This window comes from Equus quagga, chromosome 1, assembly GCF_021613505.1.
Source record: "Equus quagga isolate Etosha38 chromosome 1, UCLA_HA_Equagga_1.0, whole genome shotgun sequence".
NCBI classification, from domain to species: domain Eukaryota; kingdom Metazoa; phylum Chordata; class Mammalia; order Perissodactyla; family Equidae; genus Equus; species Equus quagga.
This window is the reverse complement of record NC_060267.1, coordinates 20,021,340-20,042,030: the sequence shown is the minus strand read 5'-3', so window position 1 is coordinate 20,042,030 and position 20,691 is coordinate 20,021,340. Positions and strand designations below refer to the sequence as shown.

The following is a 20,691-nucleotide window of genomic DNA, read 5'->3' as shown; positions in this document are numbered from 1 at the left end:
ATGGTTTTCATCACCAACATTTATTTACCGTTTATTCTTAAGTCCCCAAAGTGAATTTAGGGAAAAGCACATACTCCATAACATTCATTCATTCATTTATTAACTTAAACATCTACTGTGCTCCAGTCACTAGCAACACTGCATTTAATAAAATAAAGTCTCTGCCCTTGTGGAGATTACGTTACAGTTAAAGAGACTGACAAGCAAAAAACTAGTGAGGTAGTATAAAGAAAATTAAAGATAAGAGAATAGAAAATGATGGAGAGAGAACAGCAGGAATAGGTAAGACCTGTCTAAAAAGGTGATATTTGAACAGAAACTTAAGTCAAAGGAGGAAGAAAGAGAAATTTATAAAAGACAACTCCAGGTAAAGGAACAGCAAATGCAAAGGCTGAGACAGGAATGTGATGTGGCCACGGAAGAGTAAGGTCACCGGGAATCAGGAGAAGAGTAGTAAGAGATGAAGTCACTTAGCAGAGAACCTGATTACAGAACTTGTAACCATGGTAAAGTATCTACTCTATACAGATCCCTGAAGCAACGGGCTGCATTCACTAAATAACATGCTCCAGTACTTATTTTTTCAGTCTTATATACAGTTTGATACAACCACCAATCTTCACAAAATAATTTTAATACTTTGTGCCAGGGCTAGCAACATCTTGCACTGTAACATTTCAATATGTACATAAACATTTTATTCAATTACAAATGTTTGTTAAAAGCAAAATGAATTAAGCAATTATCTATCCAAAGGTAAACACACACTAAGTTTTTTCTTCTTGGATCACTTTTGCAACAAAGTAAATTTCAATCACATTGTTAGTATAACGTTACTGATCTAGCAAGATATACCTTGAACTGTGAGGCATGACAGCTCCTTATGAGAAAGAGCTATCCTTAAATTTGAATAGCTGAGTGATAAGAAAAGGTAGAACTAGTTGAGCATTTGGTGGAGAAATAGATCCAAGAGAAAAAACAAATTTGCAATGTTCTATAGGAAGAAAATAAACCCCATTATTTTATCCCTTGGATGTTAACATCATATTCAAGATGTTGGCAGTCCTCTTTTCTAGTGTTTGTGAAGAGACTGTTTACAGCATTGGGTGTACTTCAGTGAAAGCACAAAAATTACACTGGTTAGAAAGAGACAATTATCGGGTATAAATTAATACCAATAACCAAATCTATTGTTTTCGGCTATGCTACTGAAAAGGATATGAGTATTTGAGAAACAAATTTAAAAACTATAATGAAAACAAATCCTTCTTTATTAAAAGCTAAATTTGCTATTATGAAGATTCTTTAAGTAGACAGTCTAAAGAATAAAGCATCATTACAGATTATTAGATTGTAAGAAAGATCTTTGCCAACCAACTCCATCGTGATCCATAGATAGGAAATCTGTTATGTGGCACTTTAATGAGTGGAATTTTTGCATACCCCACACTGTAAATCTTGACTCCACTTTCCCACTACACCAAATAACCTAATCCACAATACAAGGGGGTTAACAATATGTTATTTTCAGAGGTGGTAAATATGAGGGAGGGAAGGGAAATCAGAAGAGGAATACCACCTGGGTCATGGAAGGTAACTCTTAATCAACCAATCATTTTAGTTCATTTCCACGGTTCCACCAAACTACATTTTAAAAAGCTTTGACTGTATCATCACATCATAGGGAGGAAAGTAAAGCAGATAAACTGGTGTAAGAGGTTAGTTTGCAAACCAAGGGAATGTGAAGAATTATCCCCATCACATAAAAACCTCAAAAGAAGACTGAGCACAAATAGAAAGAAAAGAGAAAGGATCTTTGTGGTAAAGACTTCAACCATAAAAAGTTAAAAACACTTCCCTCCTCCCTCACATTACATAGCGAAATGTTTTCTTAGAATAAATTTTTATACTTATACATAAAACATGAAGAACCATGATGCCATTAAGTGACTCAGCTAATGCAAATAACAAGAAATATAGATTAATTCGATGTAAAGAACTGATCTTTTAAAATCAATTTAACACAAAGCCCCCCACAAATTATTTTCCCCAATAAATATACCTTGAAAGAAAGCTTCCGTCTGAGCCCGGACAATCTCATAGCCATTAGACAACATAAAATAGACAGGAATAGATGTTCCATATTCCAAATAATTATCTGAGGTCTCTTCAAGCCTCATACTTTCAGTTTAAACTAATTTATGGTTTAAAAAAGAAATTACAGAAAAAAGGTTAAGAACTTTTCACTATTCTGCATGCTAATTTGAAGATCACCAGAATTTATCTTTTTTAAAAAAATGATACAAGGTACTTTTCCTTTTTGGGTTTCATTAAAACAAAAAACACTGGGTATGTTATACTTTATCTGGAACCATCTCAGACAAATAAAAGACAGTCTAGGCAACTCTCAAAAGAACATACATAACACCTGGCTTTACCAAAGAAAATGCAAAGACATCAAGTCACTTGAAACTTTAAAAACAATCCTCTTTTGCAGCATTTGGTACTATAAAGTAAAGAAAACATCTTTCTCTGTACATTATTTATTAGATTGGTTTCTATTGAGTAAGCAAATTAGGAAATTAAGAGGAAAGGAAGCAATAATTGGATAATTTGTTTAAGTAAAGGAAGTTGGCTAATGTTACATTTTAAACCTAATAAAGGACCAAGGAAAGTTCTAAAACAGTGTAAGGGTTATAAAGGTGCTGAATTCTACTAAGAAAAAAATGGACAGATTCTTGTATTTAGATGTGTCTGTAAGAGGCGCCATCATAAAACTCAAGTGTAAAATTATAAAAATTTAAGAGAACATAAAATAAATTTTAGCAAACCAGTAAATCCTATTATAGATCACCCAAATAACTTCATAAATCCCCTAAACCTGATTTTGTTTAAAATAATAGCTTTATACTACATGAATAAATCTCAAGTATAAAAAGTACATGTTCTTATTGGAAAGTACAGCTCTTTAATGATGCCTTTGAATCATCCATCAGCCAAGTGGTGGTACAGCCACCACTTGTGTATTTCCAAATTCTTTTTCTTCACGTATTCTCTTCAAACCCCTGTTGTAAGACTGAACAGTGCAGTGGTGACATCATCATGTTAATTGTGTAGATGGCTTCATATTCCTGAAGGTGACGGACAAATCCAGCAGTAAGATTAACACATAACTTTCCTTCTTTAACATAAGCAACTGCATCTCCCTTGGAGATCCCAACATTTCCATGGAAAATAACTTTTCCTTTAGTTTGTAAGTGGCCATCAATAAATTCTTTAGTGCCAGGGAAAAAAGTATATTTTAATCTGGATTATCTGTAATATCCAAGCCTAAATATTGAAATAATCTGTGGAAAGTTTAATAAAGTTTGGTCCAATAGTTCATCTTATTCATAGTATAGGGGTTATTCCATGTTTCAGTACTATGAGTGACTTGCTTTTCATAGCAGAATATGGACCTAAAAACAACTGAAGCAAAATTTCCTGCATCTCATTTCATAGGACAGGTTCAATCCTTTGCATCTTCTTGACATTGTAGAAGGAAGGGGAACTCCAGCTTCATGTCCTCCATTGCCCCAGCCTGTGGCCTGGAGGGTTGGTTGGAAGGATAAAATTACCAGGCCAGCCCAAGTCCTCAGGCTGGAAGTGGAAGCAGAAGGCAGAGGGGCTGAGTGGTCCAAAGGACAGGCTGGCTAGTGACTGAAACAGTGGGCTTACAACGAACAGTCTAAAGGATCTTGGTGATCCCAGCAGCAGCCACATGGGGCAGGGGAGGTCTGAGAGGCCTGAATCCAGCTGCCAAGCTGTTGCTGTCTCTTTCCCCACAAGTCTCTCTGTATCCATAGGCTGCCTAGGCTCCAGCAGAAGCACAATCCCCACAACTCCAGTAATTAAAAAAAAATTATGTATATAATAACTATTACATACATGGCACAAAAGGTACAGTGAAAAGTAAATATCCCTTTCATAACTTGCTCAGCTCTTATTACCAAAGACAACTGTTGCCAGTTTCTTGTCTATCCTTTGCCCTGCTAAATATGATTTACTGGTTCTGCCACCCTCTGCTTGAATATTTTAGATTCAATACAAACTTAAAATTAAAAAGTGTACAGCATTTTTACTAACCATTTCACAAATAATCAAGTTTTGCCATCTAAGAGATCTTCATTACCAAATTATATAATTATTTGGCACATACTGCCATACAGTCATGTGCTGCACAATGACATTTCAGTCAACAATGAGCCGCATATACAATGGTGATCCTGTAACATTAAAGTGGAGCTAAAAATTCCCATCGTCTAGTGATGCTATACTATGGGAGCAATAAGAAGTCATGGATGACTCAGTTCCTCTTCCAAGACGCCCTTCCGAATTGCCATGCCAGAGAAATAGAGAAGTGCTGTTTGGAGGATAACATACCTTTCAAGATTTTGCTTATTGTTGATAATGCTTCTGGACATCTTCCTTTTATTGGTGACCTTCATCCCAATATCAAAGTGGTGTTTCTCCCTCCAAACACCACCTCCTGGATCCAACCAATGGATCAAGGAGATATAGCAGCTTTGAAGGCCTACTACCTGAGGAGGACCTTTGCCTAGGCTATTGCTGCAACTGAGGAAGACACTGATCCAATTCTGGGAGGATTCCAACATATATGACTGTACCAGGAACCCTGCTTGGGTTTGGGGTGATGTTATCAAGGAGTGTATGAATAGCATCCAGAAGAAGATACTCAAGAGGTTCATCAGTGACTTCAAAGGATTTGCCAAGGATGAGGAGGTGACAAAAATCAAGAAGGCTGTGGTTGAGAAGGCGAACAACCTTAACCTGGGTGTGGATGAGGATGACACTGAGGAGCTCCTATAGTTGGTTCCAGAGGAACTGACTAATGAGGAGTTGTAAGAACTGGAACAGGAATGAAGAAGCTGAAGAAGAGGCAAAGAAAAGGAAACTGCAGGAGAAGAAAAAGAAGAACTCCCAAGAAAATTCACAGTGAAGATTTTAGCAGATTTTGCAGACCTCAACAAGCTCCTTAAAAAATTTGAAAAAATGGACCTGAACACCAAAAGGTTTTCATTAATAGAGAGGAATGTTCCTCGTGCACTATCTGCTTACAAGCAAATCTAGGATGAAAAAAAGGAAAGAGACCAGGCAAACTAGCAAGGACACATTTCTGAAAAGTGACACCTCCTCAAGAAGAGCCTCAGGCAGGTCTTCCAGGAGGTACTCCAGAAGATAGCATTGTTATCATAGGAGATGAGAGCTCCATGCATGTTACTGCCCTTGAAGACCGTCCAGGGAGACAAGATGTGGAGGTGGAAGACAGTGCTATTGATCATTCTGATCCTAGGGTAATGTGTGATTGTCTTAGTTTTTAACAGAAGTTGAAAACATAAACAAAGTTTAAAAATTTTAAAAATAGAAAAAAGCTTACAAAATAAGGATATAAAGAAAGAAAATATTTTTGTACAGCTGTACAATTTGTTTATGTTTTAAGCTAAGTGTTATTACAAGAGTCAAAAAGTCAAAAAAATTAAAAAGTTTATAGAGTAAAAAAGTTACAGTAAGCTAAGGGTAATTTATTATTGAAGAAAGAAAAATCTTTTTTTACAAATTTAATGTAGCCTAACTGTACAGTGTTTATAAAGTCTACAGTAATGTACAGTAATGTCGTAGGCCTTCATATTCACTCATGACTCACCCAGAGCAACTTTCAGTCCTGCAAGCTCCATTCATGGTAAGCGTCATATACAGGTACACCATTTTTTATCTTTTATACTGTATTTTTTACTGGACTTTTTCTATGTTTAGATATGTTTAGATACACAGATACTTACCATTGAGTTACAATTGCCTACAGTATTCAGTATAGTAACATGCTGTACAGGTTTATAGCCTAGGAGCAATAGGCTACACCATATAGCCTAGGCATAGAAGGCTATACCATCTAGGTTTGTGTAAGTACACTCTATGATGTTTGCACAATGACAAAAATCACCTAATAATGCATTTCTCAGACTGCATCCCTGTCATTAAGCGACACATGTCTGTGTTCTTAACTCCATGATTTGTAAGCTCCAATGGGCAGGAACCACATCACAGTGTTGTATTACAGACAGCATACCAGGCTAGATTCCTTCAGAAGACCTGGGTTGCAGGCTTACCAGTTGTGTGACCTCTGACCTTTACTTTCCAAATCTGTAAAATGTGGATATCACCTCCTCTCTTACCTATTCCACAGGGTTAAAAGGATTCAAAACAATAATACGTGTGGAAAGCACGCTGGAAACTCTAATGCTATATAAATGTGAGGTTATTTTTATTCATTTGTATCTCCACAGCAACCAGTCCAAAGCTGACCAGATACATAATAAATACTTAATTGAACAGGTATAAGCACATTTCCTATTGCATAAATTATACGCTATATTATATTTACAGAATTGATTTTTTTCCTGTAGGTTTACTGAAGGAATATAACAACCCAAGTGTCAACAGAACATCTTTCTTTTGGGGAAAGTCTATGATCTCAAAGATCTTATTCATAATGAAAGGATATAAATTATCTGGCTTCTTAATTTTTCTTTTATACTGAGGAAAAATTGTCCTAGTAAGAGCAGGTATTTTATTAAATCCAGCAAAGTTAACATTTTCGCCACATGAAACAGGAGTTTAGGAAGGATCCAAAAAAGAGAGAGAGTTTGATGTATGAGAAGCCATTCAGACAATACCAAAGATTAAGTCTGCTGTCCAACAGGAATAGAAGATGGTATGAAAAACAATGAAGTCCTGCTAAAATATCTCTTTAATTTCTTTAGAACAGAAGATAGCACTCAAAACAAATAATTAAGAAAAAGTACAGAATAGATTAAGTAAATGGAATGGTTAATAAACATCTAAATCAGAGGGAACAAATGGCTGAATGTAGGGCAAGATTCTAACCTTTAGAAGCTTTTGTTAAAGGTTTTCCTTACCTCTTCCGCCGTACTAACATGTCGCCTCTGAGTTTTCTTGGGGCTCAAAAGGTTTCGACGACATGAACCACTCCAAGATGGACTTGGGACAGGCTTAATAGGAAAAGATTTTTCATATGCAGACACATGGCAGTGATGGTTTGACTTTCCCATAAAAGTGTTTGATAATCCACTAAAAAAATAAAAGAGTTTATAAGAAAAGTTAACAACAGTAAGAAAATCTAACCTAGTGATTATTTTCACTTTTAAGAAATAACAGGGGGCTGGCCCCGTGGCTGAGTGGTTAAGTTCACGTGCTCTGCTTTGGTGGCCCAGGGTATCGCCGGTTTGGATCCTGAGTGTGGACATGGCACTGCTCATCAAGCCATGCTGAGGTGGTGCCACACAGAGCACAATCAGAGGCACTTACAACTACAATATACAACTGTGTACTGTGGGGTTTGGGGAGAACAGTAAAAAAAGAAGAAGATGATCAGCAACAGATGTTAGCTCAGGTGCCAATATTTAAAATAAATAAATAAATAAATAAAAAGAAATAACAAAAACAAGAAATTAACAGGTAGAATGACAGATGTACCATTTGGAGGAAATATATAAGAGATGACACAAGGGTTGCTGAATCAGGTTCTGCCACTGAAGAGGTCTTAGATTGCTAAACTATATAATTATCAAACACCTAAAACTGTATTTCTTAGCTTCACAATCTATAAGTTCCTTTGGTCAGGAACCACAGACCTGTGTAGTATGACAGAAAGCATATCAGATCAGACTGCTCCAGAAATTCTGGGTTCCAGGTAGGCTAGGATACATACACACTTTCTGTTTACTCCTCGCAGCCACCTCCAACAAGCCCTTTGGAGGGAATTATTTTAAAATTAAATAAGCAAAGATGAATAAAGCTGAAGTCTCTCAACTAAGTTTTTAAACTGATTTTAAAATTTTCTAAAAGACCAACAGAGGGCTCCCACCTTTCATTAAAAACAACCAGAAGGCTTTTTATTAGGCTGCATCATTCTCTGTGAATTCTCCTTCTAGCCTCAGTACTGATCTCCTCTGAAGAAGAATTTTGTTTTTGTTTCTTCATACCATTTGTGCCCCCAAATAATGGGAAAAATCGGCAGGAAAAATATTTTTGTGAACTCAAAATCCAGTCTTGTCTGTAAGGCTAGGTTAATAATTTAAAGCTTTTTCTATGCGCTCTTTTTCATCTGTCATCACCCAGCAAATCTGAGAGACTTGCTCTCAGCATAATGAATTTTCTTTCTTTTTTTCCCTGAGGATGCAGAACAGAGATACAAAGCTGACCAAGCTGAATTCAATGAAATCAACTCATCAAATCAGTACATGTGGTTTGGATCCAAATGAATCAGACTAAGTCTAAAGAAAATCAAAAAGCACATATACTCACTGTCTTTAACTCTTCAAACTCTAATGGTTTCTATGTGTGCTAGAGTGGGGAAAGAAGCAAGGACTCAATTTCAGGAAAGGTTTATTTTCTCAGGATGGGTGCATGCAGCTAGGAAAAGATGGTAAGGGCAGTATAATTTGTTTGATAAAAATATAATAAATTCCCCACGATGTCTTTTGTATTTATGCTTCCTAGGGTATGTGTGTGTGTTTTTAATGCAAAAGATCCTTTTTTCTAAAGAACAGTATGAAGGGGCCAGTCCAGTGGTACAGTGGTTAAACTCGCATGCTCCACTTTGGCAGCCAGGGATTTGCCTGTTTGGATCCTGGGTGTGGACCTATGCACTGTTTGTCCAGCCATGCTGTGGCAGGAGTCCCACATATAAAGTGGAGGAAGATGGGCATGTATGTTAGTTCAGGGCCACTCTTCCTCAGAAAAAAAGAGGAGGATTGGTGGTAGATGTTAGCTCAGGGCTAATCTTCCTCAAAAAAACCAGTATGAGGGCATTTTGCAATGCCAGAAAGCAAGGGTGCTACCAACAATTAATGAGGTTGGGTCAGACACAGACGTAAGCTTGAAGAAGCTCCTAGTGGCCAAAGTTGTGAGAATGCGAACATTAAAAGAACAATGATTGTAGTGGATTGAAACACACTGAATCCATAATTATACTAAAAAAAGAAGAGAAAAATTCATTTGAACCACATGGAGTGGCTATTAAAAGAAAAAAACTTACCCTGAAAATTGGTAGTGAAAAAGAAATATCTAATCCTATGTCCTGCCTTCCCAGTAGGAAATACATTTCGGGGTAATCAAATAGCCCCAGCTAATGAGGGGAAAAAGCTCACCTTTATAGCAGAGGACCAATTAATAAGCATAGAAGAAGTGATAAAACTAGAAAAATATTTCATGAACTCTAATAAAATTATCAGGTCAAAAGGGGTGTAAAGGTACAAACTTCCAGTTATAAAATAAAGTCATGGGGATGTAATGTACAGCATGGTGACTACAGTTAATAATACTATACTGGACATTTAAAAGTTGCTGAGAGAGTAGATCTTAAAAGTTCTTATCACAAGAAAAAAATTTTATATCCATGTTTGGTGATAGATGTTAACTAGATTTACCACAGTGATCAATTCACAATATACACATATCAAATCATTATGTTGTATACCTGAAACTAACATAATGTTATATGTCAATTATACCGCAATTAAAAAAATTATTATGTGGTAAGGATTATCAATTGATACTAATAAGTTTTAGGCTGACCTGAAACTGTTCATTCATATAATGCCAAAGTAACATCATTTAGATTACATTCTAGAAACAAGGGCAAAAAAAATTTATCTGTACAATTAAGGACTAGACTGTCATCTTCCTAAGCCAGAGGCCAACCCAGTATCACTAATGATAGAAGATTAAGATATTATAGGTTTCCTAATGTGATGCAACACAACATCAGCTTTTATTCAAGTCAAAAATCTACTTCACAAAAAATATAGAGAATAAAACCATACTATAAGGAAGAAACCTGTCAAATCCAAAAGGTGGGAGATTATGAAGAAAAAAGTCATGTCATTAAAAAAAAGGGCTATTCTAGGTTGAAGAAAACTTAAGGGCAATAGCTACCAGATACAGTCCTAGATTGGATACTGATTTGGACAAATTAGCTGTAAAGGATACTTTTGGGTCAACTAGGAAAATTTAAATATAATTCAGTTAGTGTACATGATAAAATTTACTGAATGGAAAAGAGGAGATGATTGACTAAAAAAGTAGATTACAAATGAGTATGCACAGTATGAACTCATTTTTTTTTTTAAAAAGTGTGAAAATGCAGAGAGAAACATCTGGAAGGATATTTACTAAGATATTACAGAGGTGATCTCTCTGGCTGGTAGGAACATGATGTTTTTATTTTTTATTTTTTCTTATCTTCTAATTTTTTATCTTTGCTTATTTTCTAATTTTTTACAAAGCACATGTACTGTTTCTGTAATAATGTTTTTAAAAACTAACAGTATGACACCATTAAGTAAAAAAAGCAACTTGCCAAATGATGCATATAGAATATCTTTAATGAAGACAAAATAATATTACACATTTCATAGCATACATAGCATATATATCATGCTATCTGAGTAAGAAAGAGTGAAAGAGAAACAAGCAGAGGAAAAGGTCTGAAATGAAACACACCAGGGGTGGGGAATAAGATTGGAGGTAGTGGTGAAGAGATCTTGAGCTTTATCAGCAATGTTTTAATTTTTACAATGTGAATGTATTAATGAATTCTTGTATAATTTAAAAAAATATTAAGAAGTGGGGAAGACAATCCCTGGGAGTACTGACACACGATTCCAGAGTCCATGTGCTGATAATCATAACATAAAAGCCATCTTGTTGGTTTCAATCAACACCAGAAAGCTTAAACTTGCAGGAAATTAAGTCATCCCACATTCCTACAATCCGTCACCAGAGTAAAATTTTAGTCACAAATACTATTTTAAAAAACAAATATTTTACTAATATAAGAAAGTGCCTGAAGGAAAAGTTTCTAAGCCAAACTTCCTCTGACTAAACAATCAGCATAAGCTTGGTGAGGGAATAGCTAGGGCTTATGAACTTGGGCTAAATAGGATAAAGTTCTTCGTGACTTTACGTCTAGTTGACTAAGGCCCTAAGGTGCAGAGCTGCTTTGGTTTAAGTTAGGTCTCTGCTCGTGAGAGCCTATAAAATGTGCTGGTTTCTTTGCTATTGAAGTTGCAGAAATTGACCGATTTTCACCTTAAAATTCATAATAGCCAGATTCATCCTGAAGGGTCCCAATATACTCATATCCATCAAGACTTCCTTCAGTACTCTCTCCTCTAATGATAAGATTTGGCTGCCACCAAAATTCAGCACCAAGTAAATTAAAAGTTGAAAGTTTAAAATAGATTTGTCCCTAGTTCTATGGTTTAAAGTTCAAAAATGGTGTTCTTCTTATAAAATGCCAATGTAACAGCTATCTTATAGCCATCTTCTCTTAGTTCGAAGGAAGGGCTTGTGAACTAAGCAGCCAGAATACCTACCTTGAGGTCTTTCGGGTTTCGAGGTAAAGACTTCGGCTGTTTCTTGATTTTTGTAAAGCTGAACTTGATGCTGGGGTGGAACTTCTCCACTGGCCGTTTGCACTCTGGCCAAAGGTTCTTAAGTCTCCTGAGCCAAGAAAACTGTCTGAGGAAGGGTTGTCTAAAAGAATAAAAGTTTGAATAAATTAAACAAATACCTATAGTGGTTCTCCATATGACTGCAGCCATGTCCAACATTGTATTCCAAAGTAATGTGGCATACCACCATGTCTCTCACGGAAGAAAGATCCCAGTCTCAACTGCCAGTAAGTCTGCAGTAAGGGAACTTCTATAAACTATAATTGATTCAGCCATACTAACCTGAAAATTGATGAAGGAGCTGAATCCTGCCACAGCCATGTGCCTTATCTGCATCAATGTGACTCCGTGGTGTCCACCAAAAGTCAACATTTTACCCCAACTATATCTTGCAAGCACTCCCAGGCCTGGGCCTGAAAGAAGGTAGGCCAGACCAGTAAGAAAGCAGGTGGAGGGCCAAGGAGAATTGTAATTCAAATGAACAACAGTTATTGCTTAATAAGCAGCTGGTGTCACTTTCTTGTTTTTAATTACCATGTGCACAACTCAGGGGCTCTTCTAAGAGCAGAGATAACCTAATTGCTGCTTATTCTGGCTGGCTTTTGGCAGGAATGACCCATCATATGCATCTGGTTCTGGTATGATAACCTTCAGTCACTTAATGCCATAATCATCAGACATATCAATACTCTGATGCTTGCTACTGCAATCAGACTAAGTGAGGATTATTTGTTTATTATTTGAATTTTCTGACTTGTGGCTTACAAGTGGGGATTATAAAAATCTCTTGAAGTTTCAGCTAGAAGTTGAATAATTTCTATACCCTCTTCGCCCTTCAGCAGGACTGAATAATTTAAAATAGCACCTTGAAAATACGTCAATTGTTAGGCTATGGAACTCTGAGGAGCACCAGTAGAAAAATGAGAAAGGTAATTCTCTACTTCCTGAATTTTTATCTAATGATGACATCATTTTGAAGATCTTTTTTCAAAGCATATTACTATAGAACTTTGCACAATATCATATATTTATATTATTTAAAATATTTAATGCAGCTTTTGATACTCTATCCAAAAAGTAAGGCACCCGACAAAAATATAAGTTTTGTTTTTTTTCTTTAGTTGATCAGGTTTATCAGGATTTAGAGTAAATAAGAGAAAAAAAGAAGTAGTCAGGGTGGTATTAGTACCAGTTGATTCACAGTAGATGAACCTCATCTACTAATTAAATTAAAATTTATTGTCAAAATGAATAATCTTTTTCCTTTGCAATCAATATCTATGCTTAGCATCTATTACTTTTACTTTAAGGATAGAGATATGAGGCTAGTGAAAATGAGTCTCATTAAAGGACCATAAAATTATCTTTTAAATGCAAAGTAATAACAGTAGAAATCTTTGTCTCTCACACTCTTTTTGCCAGAATTTGATTAGGGAATGATATAACCAGAGATGTCTACTCAAACTTGAGGAGTAAGTCTACCAAAAATGCAAACTACCCTGACAAGTGTGAAATTTGAGAGCAAAGATAAGCCAGAGTAGCATCCTCAATGGCATTTGACACAGGTTTCAGCTTTAAAATGCAAGGGAAAAGCACAGAATCAGGCAGTCTGTTTAACCAGAATAAGGTGATTCCATTCCCACTCAATGAAATCACTGACTAGTCCTCTATTGCTGACACGATCAAGCAAAGCCAGATAGGGACCAAAGGGGGCTGCAGACATTCTTTTTTTAGTGATGGTTTAAACTGGTATTCTGCCATCATTAAGATATCAGATTGCAAATGCCACAAATAAGATTACTTATTATGTGCACATACACACAAAACTATAAGGAAATATACCAAAAATTTAATTTTGGTTGTGTTCCAATGATAGACTGATGGGTATTTTTCTTCTTTTCTCTACAAATTTTCTACAAGGACACGAAATACTTTTATGGACACAATGAAATAAACTTGATATTTTTAAAAAAGTGTGTCAGGCAATCACTTACTATGAAAGTAACCATCAGTCGTTCCTGTTAACTTTTGGATTTATTTAGTTATTGTAAACAGCAGAATGCTTTAAATCATCTTACCTTCCGAATGCCAGTTTGGCAACCTAATTTAACATATTTTCTAAAGAAAAGACATTGATAATGATTCTAAGCATGAGCAAAATAATTTCTTTTCATCTTAACTTATTTTTCTTTGTTTAGGATTTAAAAAGTTTTAGTTTGCTTTTCAATTGCGCTCTTAATAAAATCAAGAGTTCTTGAAGTCAGACTAGCACTAAGTTGTTAAAGTAGAAGTCTCCCATTTTTCTAAATTCTAAAATTTCTTTTTAAAAAGTCAATGTTTTTAATAGTCTAATCTTGAGTGGATTAAGAAGCAGATTTTTAAAAAGCTTGCTATAGAGAGGCAGATTCAGTAAAGCAGTAAATGGGAAGCTCCAGACCCTAAATTCTAAGGTTTGGGCCTTTCCTATATTTGCTTTCATCTTGGTGGAGAAGAGGACAGCAAGGTGAGAGAGGAGACAAATACCAATACAGTCAGAATGAGAAGACTAAGGCAGGTAAACTGGGGACCCACGTCTAGCCCAATCAAGAGGAAAGGCTAGGGGTGACTGACCACAGACATCAACGTGGGCATTATCAAAAAAGAATAGATCCAAAAGAGATACCAGAGATCAAATTCTGCAGGACTTGCAACGAACTGGAATGGGTGTGGCAAAGGAACAAAGTTAAAGTACACAGTAAAAACTAGATTTGAATTAAAGGTTTTACTATAAGAAAAAAGTTTATAGACCTTGGCATTCACAGATTTAAAATTCTGACTGTTATGGAGCAACCTTGGAGGTCTGTGACATGTAAGTTTGCTTGGTCAGGGACTAGATGAAATTTGGTAGAGGCACAAATCTGAATCCTCTGCTTCAGGCTATAATTTAGAGAACGGATCTAACAGCTCAGCAGCCCTATCATGATACGGCTTTATTAGTCACTGCTGTTACTTCTATTCATCATCATGTATACAGTAACTGTTATAAAGTAATTTTTTTTCTTTTCCTAAAAAAATGGCCTTCAAGTGAGAGATAAACCTTCAGTGTAAGATTTTGATATGGGGATCAATTTGTGGTATGAGGACAAATGTAGGAAAAATGTAACTCAAGAATCATGTAACTGAGTAGAAAGCCAAGAAACTGGTTAAATATCATCACAGTCAAGATCATGAGGATTTGAGATGATCTCAGATACATCCTTAGTGAATATCAAGGGTCTACTGAAATTTAAAAGAAAACAGCTATATACATGCAAATGTCTTTAAGTCATGTCAGTTATGACAGCTGAACATGGTGAGGTGAGGGGACTTAAACCAAGGGAAATAATGAAGCAAATGAAGGCACAGGCCCAGTATCCTAAATCACGGCCCCTTTGGCCCAGTCATGTTTGTGAATTAAAAAGTTCTGGAATTTTAGAAAGATAACCTGGTATACACTACTATATAATGCTTCCAAGTATAATCCGAAGCAGCACCCTGTAATCAAACATATTGATATATCTACAATGAAATGTATACTCATACTTACAAAGATAAAAAAATAAAACAAAACGTAAATAGCTTCATGTCAGTTTACATAGGTCTTTGCTAAGAAATGAATTCAGGTCAGCTCAGGTTTTGATGCCAAATGAATCGTGAAAAAATTTTTGGTTTTCAGAGCTTTTGGGATTTTGAATTGCACGTAAAGCATTGTGAATGTGCATATCAATTCCATGGATTATTAGAAATTAACAGAAAAAGGTAAATATGAAGACTAATGTAAACAGATGGAAAAATAAAAACAAAAACATTGGGCTGAAAAAAGATTATATGTTTCGAATCATACAATGTATACCATGCAAGTACACACAGATAAAAATCAGAAAAGGCCACAGAGTTAAGTAAGAGTAGAGTTATAGTCAGGAGATTTTGAGTGAAATTTTTATATATAATTGCTTATTATTAAGCATTTATTATAAACTAAAAGTAAATATTCTGGCCAATGGTAAATCAACATATGAAATTATAAGCAAACACAGCCTGAGTTCAAATGAAAAAATTAAGGATCTTATTTCATTATCCACTCAACTACCTTCCCCTACGATTAACCATGAGCTATCAAATCAGATTTCAGGCTCTCTGCTCATCAGAAAGGCCTTTTCAATAATAACGATGGCAGAGTTACTTTCTGAGCAAATTGACTGATTTTTCTATACAAATTTGCACATATCAGGTGGAGACCATTTCCCATCCCAGAAGAGGAAACCCAGTGCCCAGGGTAAAATACCACCCACCTAAATGACATTTGAATATAATATAAATCTAAAAGAGCATCATACTAACGTCTTTTTAGGGGAGGAGATCTCATCTTGCTGACAAAGAATCCTGAGGAAGCCAAATAACAACAATAATTATTATTTGCATTTCATATTTATTATCTCAATTTATTCTTATAAAAATCCCATTGGGGCAAGTTCAATGGTATTACTAGTATTCCTATACTTGTGGCAAGGTGAAGAGATTAAAGCATCAGGAGTGAAAAGATACAAGAAGACCACTATAATCTTCCTGGGTCATACCTCCAGGAAGCTAACCAACAAAAAACTCTTAATTTCCTTTCCCCCAAGACAGAGGCAGAAGATCATTGGAGACCTAAACCTTAGGAAAGGGGCAGATGAAAGTCAGGCAGGCCAGGGGCTAGGAATAGCCTAGAGAATGCTGACTTCTGTCATGGATCACAAACTGAATAGGCAAGTCCTTGAATACGCAAGCATGGCTGTGGCAGGTGCTAGATAGAAATATGTTATTAACATTTCCTGCCCTGACAGAGGGACAAGCTTGAGCACAGAGATAAATTTTCAGGATTTATGGTTTCAAGCAGAATAGAAACAGGCTAGGTCTGTACTTTAAATCCATACAAAATAAATATCCTTTACATCACATACATATATCCAAAAAAAAAGCCAAAAACAAATTGCTTTTTATAATGACATAATGAACAAGTAGGAGAATGGATGCCAAAAAAACTTTTTCATCAGAAAATACTTGGTTGAGACTAGATCAGTAAAGTATTATAGCAACCACATACACACACACATAAAACTTATTAAAATGATGTTTTAGTGGAGTAAATACCATTTTGCTTTTGATAATGTTTTTACTTTTAGAGATGGTAAACATAAAGAATTTGCTAGGAAGAAATCCAAAAGGTATAAATGCCTTGACTCCAAGTAATGTGTCATACCTGAATAATAATTTGGATTATAAGCTGCACTTCTCGTAGAACATGTATAAGATCGGTCCAAATTTCCTTGCCTGGAAGGCAAAATCTAAAGAAAGCAGAAGACCTTTCTTAAATCATATTTTTGACAATAAAATGGAATAAAAATTTATACTAGGAAAAATACATCATTAAACAACATTACGACATACTTCAGAACTCAATATAGTTATATTTATACATATTATAAATAAATTAAGCTACATACTAATAAGAAAGGAAAACACACACACAATCTGATGAAATGATCGAGGCTTCAAGGGGGAAAATGGGCAAAATATTTCTTATACAACTTAATTCAAAGAATGCTCATTTGAAGGTAAATATGCATTTAGTAGTATACCCTGTTCTGAAAGAGAGTTATATCATATGTCAAACAGGCTGACAAAATCAACCTGTTTTTGATTCTTTTGATAAATTTACAGAGATAGTTCTTAATCAGGGTTAGTGCTGCACTCCAGCATAAATCTGGAAATCTGTAGATATTCAGTTATCAGAATGATTACTGGGGGCAGATGCTACAGGTATTTAGTGCCCAGGGGCCAAGGTTGCTAAACATTCTGCTATAGTTGGGACAGATTCACACAGCAAAGAATTGTCTCATCCGAATCAGTAATGGCTTTCCTCCTGAGAACGACTGCTTTATTAATAGTGCTCCTCAAATTTTAATGTGCATATAAATCAGCTGGAGAATTTTTAAAATGTAGATTCTGATTCAGTAGGTCTGGGGTAAAGCCTGAGATTCTGCATTTCTAACAAGCTCACGGGTGATGCTGCTGGTCCTTTCAGAAACTAAGCTTTATAGCACAGAGAAATCTCAGAGCTACTGTATATTTACATATTTACCCCCATTTAATGCTCAGCATTTTTTAGACACTAGGTTGAAAGAACACTAATCTGTGTATTGGTAACTGTAATATTCAGAGGAATAATACAGAGTTTTCTAAAAGGCACAGTTCTCAAAGAACTCATGCACAGCCTAGTTCTTGTCTTAACTTTAATATATCAAATAGAATTCCAAACACCAAAATTATTGATTTTAAAAAGGTAATATAATTAACAGAAGAAAACTATTCCTAACCTGATGGTCAGAAAGTGAAAGCTGGTCCTCTGGAAAACCTGTGTGTGACAGGAGATGGGTTTTGAATATGGAGTTGTGGTTCACTAAAGTTACTTCTCCAGCATCCATCTTCATCCTATCAGCAATATCATCTGGGGAAAGAGTCCAGATTAGTTCAAGTCACATAATTCCTCAGGAAGTACTTTCCCATGAATCACATTTTCACCTAATAACAATGCTTCCCCAAGAACATCTCTACACTCTACAGTCAAATAAAACCTCTCCTTCATAACTAACCACTGGCAAGAAATCTCAAAATGTCATTGTCAAAAAAAAGGTGTCCATGTGCAGAAAATGGCTTATTTGGAATTCACTGAGATCATCTACCAAATAGTTCAAAACTTGTACTAGTATAAAAAGAGCTTAATTCAAAGTTTTAAAAACAATGCAATTTTCCCAAAAGAAATTTCTGAATGTTTTAACTGTGGGGAAAAAATCTTAAATATTAAAAACACGGGGAAAAAATTTCACCATTCAGACATAAACACTGTTAACATTGATTTATTTTCTGTTTTAACTCAGAAAGGTGCTGTAAAAATTTACCCAAGTGCAAATTTTTTTCAGCAAAAAGCATAATTTATTTATATAGCTCTTAACAGATATCAGCTCAATTACTAAATCACTATGGCAGAAACTTACTTTAAAACCATTTTTGAGACCTTTGTTACTATAAAAGAACTATATAGGAACGAATGAGAGTAAGGGAACTCAGTGACTTACACTGGCATCAGCAATGACAGAAAAGGGAAACAACCAACCAGGGGAGAGAGAAGGTAGACTAAGCAAAAGGGAAAAACAGAAAGTAGAGAGAAGACCAATGTAAATTTAAAAGGAGCGTATGGGATGTCATAAGATCTAACTGTACAAATTTTTCAACTTATTCCTAAATTGGCTACTAGTCCTGACCTGTATTGATCCCCTTTACAGACATAAAAATACTATGAATAGTGGAAAACGTTCCACTCACAATTAATTCTCAATGCCACTAGCTAAATGAAATTAAAAAATTTACCTTATTCAAACAATTTATCATATAGAAGGCAGTATAACATGGTGCTAAAGAACAAGGACTCTGGAACCAGGCTGCCTGAGTTTAAATCCTGGCGCTGCCACTTATAGTTGTGTGACCCTAGCCAAGTTTCTTAACCTCTGGGTCTCAGTTTCCTTGTTGACATAATGGAGATAATAACAGTACCTATATTGTAGGTACTATTAGGTGCCCTTGCAAGGCAATTTTAAATATTAAATGAATTAATATATTTTAAGCACTTAAAACAGGGCCTTGCATATAGTAAATGTTTGCTAGTGTGTATTTAGCTTTCTCAATACAAGGAATGAGAAAATGCTCCCAAATGACACTATAAACAATGTTCCAACCAAAAGAAAATTGTTTGGTATACATAATTAGCATGAGATCTCCCTTAAAATTATTGTTAAGCACAAAGATGCAAATACTGAAAATGTTAGGAAAACCCATTCTTTCACTCCAGCTTAATTAATCAGAGTAACTAAAAGATTGAAGGAATACTTCACAGTTAGTCTTACCCATGTCAGGTCTTTTCACATCACTGACTTTAGCAAAGATACAAAGTCCTGTAAAAAAAAGAAAGAAAACAGAAATGTTACATTCTGAAACATCTATTTCAAATAATTATACAACAGGAAGCCATTCACAAGTGATATTTGTATTCTTAGTGGAGAAAAATATAAGGTGGTAAGGAAAGCTGACTTGATGGGAAGTGAATGGAAACTAAAACTAGCCTGAGGTAGTTCTAAGCATTTCTGTAACCCATGCTATACTAAACAGCAATTACGGACTATCCACAGAATCAGAGTATTACAGCAAGAAGCAAGCTGGACGAGTCAAACTTTTGGAGATTAATTTGCATATGGTCATAAAGTTAGTTAGTGACTACTCTGAAATTATAACCTAGAAATTCTTCCAAATCCATTGCTCTATTACTTCACGCTAAACCATTTTATACACAAGTCATAGATCTTGTGGTGGTCCTATTGACACTTCTCTTCCATACGTCTTACTCAGCGGCCAAATATTCTGAGGACGATCAAGGAATACTTCTCAGTTGCACTAAGTACTTTCTCCCTTATCATTAATCAAACTGCTACAAATCAAAGCCTCTTTGCTATATGAAATTATTTCCTCCTCTAATGTATCTAATTTTCACAGAAAAGGGAAGTTAAAGGCCTAGTTGCCGGGAATAGTTTAATAAACATACCCTTGGCACACATGCTTCTTGGCAGATTTCCATGAGGAGGAGACGAGGGATGGTAATAGTCACACTTGTATATTTTCATAATCTGACTTATCACCATACTTTTAAAAGACTGAACACTTCGTCAACTACGTAGCAATATCAGGGCTTCAATTTGCTGAGACTGGATGATGATAACAGGTATTCTTTATAGTCCCAATAATGAAGTGTGCACACTAAGGACGGCTGCTTGAGCTTTTCTTGGCGCAGCTACTGATTAAGTAGAGTAATCATCTGATTACCTAGTCTTGCCAGGGAGGACTCCCAAAGAATTTAAATCTTAGATTTAGGTCTCAAATGTTTCCAAATGCTTAACTTAACCAAAGGCTTCTACATAGAAATTCTCCAGGTTTTTCTTTCCCTTTCTTTCATTTTTAATAAATAAAGTAGAATTCCCTGGGTCCCAGATTAAGGAAAAAAAAATCCTATCAACCAATAAAACAGCAGTGGCTTTTTCCTATTTCA

At 35.5% G+C, this 20,691-nt stretch overlaps 1 protein-coding gene across 3 annotated transcripts in view; it reads right to left on the bottom strand.

The window, feature by feature from the left end:
• The window catches only part of SENP1 (SUMO specific peptidase 1), a 49,966-nt gene that overhangs the window by 25,949 nt on the left and 3,326 nt on the right, over positions 1 to 20,691 (bottom strand). For 2 of the 3 annotated variants that reach the window (XM_046639208.1, XM_046639217.1), the window contains exons 2-7: positions 19,499 to 19,546; positions 17,915 to 18,045; positions 16,798 to 16,882; positions 15,897 to 15,938; positions 11,460 to 11,619; positions 6,978 to 7,149 (exon numbers count right to left, since the gene is read on the bottom strand). In XM_046639208.1, coding sequence (XP_046495164.1) covers positions 6,978 to 7,149; positions 11,460 to 11,619; positions 15,897 to 15,938; positions 16,798 to 16,882; positions 17,915 to 18,045; positions 19,499 to 19,502 — 594 coding nt within the window. In that variant the 5' untranslated portion in view covers positions 19,503 to 19,546. The remainder of the gene's footprint in view (positions 1 to 6,977; positions 7,150 to 11,459; positions 11,620 to 15,896; positions 15,939 to 16,797; positions 16,883 to 17,914; positions 18,046 to 19,498; positions 19,547 to 20,691) is intronic. The other variant, XM_046639198.1, reaches the window with a different exon arrangement.